General features: G+C 51.4%; 1 protein-coding gene across 4 annotated transcripts in view; it reads left to right on the top strand.

Annotated features, from left to right (window-relative positions):
- The first annotated feature begins 2988 nt into the window (after positions 1–2988).
- Positions 2989–6000, top strand: part of RAB37 (RAB37, member RAS oncogene family) — a 545872-nt gene continuing 542860 nt past the window's right edge. The window contains exon 1 of one of the 4 annotated variants that reach the window (XM_069654869.1): positions 2989–3713. In XM_069654869.1, the coding sequence (XP_069510970.1) occupies positions 3630–3713 (84 nt within the window). In that variant the 5' untranslated portion in view covers positions 2989–3629. The remainder of the gene's footprint in view (positions 3714–6000) is intronic. The other 3 variants (XM_069654865.1, XM_069654871.1, XM_069654868.1) reach the window with 3 other exon arrangements.

The raw sequence follows: 6000 nt of genomic DNA, 5'->3' as shown, positions 1-6000 counted from the left end.
CCACCGCATTGCTGCGCTCTACCCCAACTTCCAGTGCTATGCGAATGACACTGTGCTCATTTTCAGGCTACCATCTGCCACCTCTTCTCCCTCTCTCATCTCTGACTGCCTGTCGGCCATCCAGGAGTGGTGTGCCGCCAATGATCTCTGCCTTGATGCCAGTAAGGCTGAGATTCTCCTCATTGGAACACTTGCTCCCTCCTTTCCTGTCACTCTCTGGCCGGCCTCCTTGGCCCTCCTCCTGCTCCAACCTGTGAGGCTAAAAACCTTGGGGTCATCTTCGACTACACTCTCCCCTTCTCTCCTCACATCTCTGACATCTCTAAGTGGCCGCACTACCAGCTGCACATTCTCTGAGGTATTCTTCCTTTTCCCTCCTTCCCCCAGAAGCTCACTGTCCCCAGAGCTCTCATTCTCTCTAGGCTGGACTATTGCAACAGCCTCTTTCTAAATCTGTTTGATTCTACTCTCTGCCCTCTGAAATTTATCCAGAGCAGAACTGCGAGACTTGTCCTAAGCCTCAAGCCCAGTTTTGATCCTTTCTCTCCAGGTCTGAAATCTCTGCACTGGCTCCCAGAGGCTGCGAGGATTAAGTTCAAACCCTCTGACTTGTCCACAAGGCTTTCTGGGGCCTGGGGCCTCAATACCTTCCGTTTTCTCTTCCAAAATATCTTCCTTCTCAAGCTCTTTGCTCATCCGCCTCCAACTCCCTCAGGGTCAGTCACTTCTCCAAGCAACAAGTTGGTAGTAGATCTCTTTCCTCGGCTGGGGCCTCCCTCTGGAACAGACTCCCTGCCTCCCTGAAACTTGAGGAGAATCATCTCTGGTTCTGGAAGCACCTCAAAATGTTGAATCTTTGCTTCTGCTTTTTCTCCTTCTCTCCCCTGCTGACTTCCTGGCCGATACTGAAACTGCACTGGTTACCTGGTCACCCCCTGACCTTGTGCCCAGGTCCCCCCCCCCTGCCAGTCACACACCTGCACTGCCTTCCTGGCAACCCCTGCACTTAGGGACTGTTTCTGTATCCCTGCACTTCCACCACCAGCACTTGACACCTGATGTCTGCACTTACCCTTGCACTTGCCACCAGCTGGCCGTACGTTACTTATTGTTTATTATTCTTTATTCCATGTACTGCACTTTCCCCCTCCCACTTCCCATGCACTTGTGTGATCTTAATGACACCTGGCCTAGTAGGATCGCTGTCTGTCTTCCCTCTGTTCCCCCTCCCTTTCCATGTCGCGCCTTGAAACACTTGTGTATAGGCGCGTTATAAATGCCATATCATATCATATCAAACTATACCCATTTCTGAAAGCGAACAGAGGTAATTTGACAATGTGGGCCCTGTCCGTCAGTATACTCAAATATCGTCTTATGATTCAGCCAACCTGATCACTGTTTGGATTAAATGTGGTTACAAGTGTGATCTGGTTGGTATTCTGTTATTTTTCTCTTATGCACCCTAAATCCTCCCTGAGTGTGTTTTTTGCAGGTTTTAATGCACCTAAGACCAGCCCTTTGGGGTATCCCCTGTCTCTAAGTTTATTTGGAAACTTTGATGCTTCTACAATAAATCTGACTGGTCGGTGCAATTACATTTGTGTCTAAACCCATGGTATTGCCCATAAGGTTGAGCTAATTTTCAGCTCCCAGGATGAAAACGACTCCAATGTGGTAGCGTATTGTATGTCTATCAGTACTCTTTGTATAGGATTTTGTCTTTAGCAGCAATCCCTCTTGCCAAATAGAAAGGTCCAGGAATGCTATTCCCACCTGACTGAAATGCATGGTGAATTTGATGTGAAAGGTGCAGTTGTTTAACCAATCTTGGAAAGGAATTAGCTCCTAAAATGTGCTCTCCTGGATCATCAGGAAATCATCATCAATTAACCCTATGCCTTAATGTAATATGTGTTGTAAATGGATTATGGTCACCATCACAAAGGATCTGTCGTATGCATCCATATACAGTTTGCTATACTTGGGGAAATATGGCCCCCACACCTGTTCCCTTATTTTGGTGGAACAACTGTGCCTGATGGATAAAAACATATTTTTTCATAGCAATCTCCATCAAATCCACCAAACATTCAGCTTGAGTTTGTTGTGGTTCATCTCTTTGATTCAGAATGTATTCCACTATACTGACTGCCTCGCCCTGGGGGATGTTTGTATACAGGCTCTCAACCTCTAGTGTGACCAAAAATGGTTTTGAAGGGTCAACTCCAAGAGACGAGGAAGATGCAAAGCAGTAGGACAGGGGAGGGGGAGATGATGATGGTGAGTGAGTGGGGGTACAAGGCGAAAACTCCAGGGGTGGTAGGAGGAGGAGGAGGAGGGGGAAGGGAATGTGGCCTGAATGGGGAAAAGGATAATGGGAAGGAGTACACTGGAGGACTGTAAGATCAGCTCTGCTTCTCCGTGGGGTGCCGCAAAGCGAGCCTGCTCTCATTAGGCGCTTTATAAAGTAACAATAGATATATGTGATGTGATGGGCAAGCAGTGCGAGGGGAGGGAGTGAAGGAGTGGCCAGGTGAGGCAGAGGAATAAGGGGATGAGGGATGATTCTCGGTAAAAGAGTGTGGAGGAGACGGGTAATTCAGAAGAGAGGGGGATGGAAAGCTGAGAGGTGGACAGGGAGTGTGGGAAGAGGTGTGGGGGTTTAATGGGCAGGCAGAGTGAAGCCGGGAATTAGCTAAGAGGGTATGAAGACTGAGGAGAGAGGGTGTGGAGACTGGTGGAGTTTAAAGGTGAGTCTCGACTGAGGTGAAAGGGAGGAGAGGGAAGAAGGGAGGGTGGGCGATTTGTGAATGAGGGGAGTGCGTAGAAGAAATCGGACGTGGGGGGCGAGAATTCGAGAGAGAAGGCGAGCTGAGAGATTGGCGTGTGGGGGAGAGAGATGTAGAGTAGGAAGGGGAGGTCCGGAGGAGGGAACGGGAGTGACGAAGGAGGACTGAAGTGGCGGATAGAGAAAGGGAGGAGTACAGTGAAGAGAGGGAGGGCGGGGTATAAACACACTGCAGAGCCGCTCTCCCGTGACTGCTGCTGCTGCTGCTACGCGCCGCGCAAGGATTTTGGACGGGGTTTCTGCTCTGGGACGTCTGAGGGGCTCTCCGTTTACGGGACCTTTGCGAAGAGGCGCGGACTGAGGGGCTTTTCCCGAACTTGACACTGGGGTTGGTGGCAGGGGGGTTGAGGTTCCCACCTGTCAGCGCGTCTGCTGGCTGGGGGGCTGGGTTGTCAGAGGAGCTGGAGACAGGGGGCTGCATGTTGAGGTGTCGGGGCCGCTCTTGCCTCTACCACTAGAGCTGCTACGAGGAGGTTAGTTAGTGACTGCCTGAGACGCCCGTGCGGCTGCTACTGTGTGTCCTGTCGGTGGCAGGGAGCTGTCCAGGGTGCTGAAGGGACGGTCTGTTCTGCTCACTATCCCTCGAAGTCGGTGGCCCATTTGAGCCTTCTCCCCTCTGCAGAGTTCAGCACCCGTGCCCGCTCCACACCTCCCATCTCTGATAGACACTGTTCGGATACCGCGGGGAGTTTGGTGCTCGCACCACACAGGACAAGCTTCCTGCGGAGGCTGCGCTCACCTGTACCCAGGAAGCGCCTGCAGTCCCGGAGCTGCAGCCATGGACTATAGCGGAGGAGAGGATCAGATACAAGCCAGCGACGGCCAGGTCCCGCCCAGCTACAACGAGGACCTGCTGCAGAAGGTAAGGAGCGCTGCATGCAGAGCACGGGCAGCCATCAACCATTGCAGGCACTGCGCCACCCGCGCCGCGAAGCCTGCCTGCCCCCCCCCCCCCCCCCGCAAGGCTGGCGGGGCAGAGTCAGGCTTCGGTTTCATAACGATCTTGGGGTTTGAGCAAGCTGCGTCAGTCACTTGGAAGACAGGAGCCCCTGGGGGAAGAGTCAATCACTTCTCAGAGTGGTGGGTGCCTCGGAAAGTCTGGTACCACTAGGGAGTGTCAGTCACATGTAAAGCGGATGCCCTTTGAAAGGCCGGCAAAGTTCGCACAGAGGTGGTCAAACGTTAGCCTGGTGCTCAGTGCTGGAAATGGAAAAAATGTATTGGGGAAACTGTCACCTCTTTGGAGGGGCGGGGCTGTGTGAAGGCGTGGGTGGGGCCAAGGAGCATGGCCCCAGGCTCAGTTGTGCAACACAGTATCTCATATCTCTTCAAATAACCCACTCCTATCGATTTGCATAAAAGCAAAGAGCATTATGGGAACAATAATAATGTCCACAATTTTAAATGTTAATCATGTCTTATGAAGCCCTTTTAAGTGAATAATAGACCCCTCTGTTTTGATTGCTTACAATATTCACCCCAATAAAGAGATGTCTGTAAGTTTTAGGACATATATACAGGTCTGGACAGCTGTACCATGGTATGTGAGGTTTGGCAGTTTCTGCTTGCAGTGCCGATTCCCGGAAAGGGTGGTGAAAAGTAATCCAGATGTCTGACTTGTGAATGTGCAAAAGCAGTAGAGTTGAAGATGAGACAGTTACATTTCAGGTTTGTGGCACTCACAAGTCCATAAGGTGGGGTGAGATCGCCATGTGTCAAGCTTGCTCTGAGAGTGGGGCTGGAGCTGGTAGGGGTTGGGGGGAATGCTGCTAGCTGGAGGGGCAGAGGAGCAATGCCCAGGCTATTTAATGGTATGCCTCTTTTTTGCCTTTAGTTAGTTGCTGTCCACGACCACAGAGCAAGTCACAGATTATGGACAGTGATGCACTTTGCAGATCAGGGTGTGATAAATCAACTTCCGGGGCATCAGTGGTCCAGGGATGAATATCAGTTTCTAAACCATCAATCAGCCCCACACCTCTAGTACACCAGAAGTGATTCCAGCAGTTTGGAAACACAAGCAAATTATAAACCTCCTTGTCCAATTTTGATAACGTGGACGGAACGGCAGGCTTATCTCCGCAAGGTTGTGGATGGTTGGTTAGTTGCAAAACAGCAAAAATACAATTAAAAGTGCGTAGACAACCGGTCCGATGTCTCAGTCACTCCTAAGTGACCCGCTAAAGGAATTTGGTGAGCCAATTCTAAAAGGAACTTTCTGTGGCACTGGGGAATCACCAACTGCCTGGTGCCCACCCCCTCAGAATACCTTGGCTCACAGTACAGGAGTCCATCCTCCCAGTACACTTTGAACAGTCCAGGGGCCTCACCCTTAGCCTGCTTCTCCACCTGCTTCAGCAGATACGCCAGAGTGGGACACGCTTTCTGGGCTGTGAAGAAGTCAGTCTAATCTGGGCCCCCAGCTGATACAAACTCATCCAGCTTGGGCACGCCCTTCTGAACTGCACCCACCTGGTCCTCCACCTCAGGTTCCTGTGCTGCGCCAGGCATCTCTGAGGTCACTGAGTCCCCTGCTACCCAAGTAGGGTCCTCAGTGGCTACTGGCCCCTCTCCCGCAGGAGTAGGTGACTCAGCAGTCTGTGAACTGGACTAGGGGCTACCGGCCATGACGGTCCTTCCAACAAGCCTCCTGGCAGCACTCCAGGCCCTAAGGCTCTGAGAGTGTTCAATCTGGCAATCCCTTTGGCCCTCAATCGTGTAGCCGCTTCAACTATCTAGGGATCAGGAAGATCATTTCCCAACAGACATGGAACAGGTATGGAATCTTTCACCGCCTTACAGCGCTGGGTCATTTCACCTCTCCAGCTGAACTTTACTATCGCCAAGGGGTACTTACTCTTCCAGTCAAACACATTGATGCTACAACCAGGCCCATCAATGTATTGGCCTGGGTGTAGTCACTGCCGGGTGGCAGCAGCGACGCTAGCTGCGGTGTCTCAGACCACAGGAGTTTTGTGTCCATTGATATACACATGCTATAAATAGAGTTGAGTATTATTGGGAACTGGGCTCTCTTCTGGAGTCCTGGTACAATTCCCACAAAGTGTAACCAATCATTCCCACAAAGTGTAACCAATCCACATTCGGCCACTCCTTGGCCTAGTGGGAAGTCCTCCCCTAAGAGGCCC

The sequence above is a fragment of the Ambystoma mexicanum genome, chromosome 3q (genome assembly GCF_040938575.1).
Source record: "Ambystoma mexicanum isolate Mex_15411 chromosome 3q, UKY_AmexF1_1, whole genome shotgun sequence".
NCBI lineage: Eukaryota > Metazoa > Chordata > Amphibia > Caudata > Ambystomatidae > Ambystoma > Ambystoma mexicanum.
The sequence above is the reverse complement of the archived record's forward strand: the minus strand, read 5'-3'. Positions and strand labels throughout refer to the sequence as shown.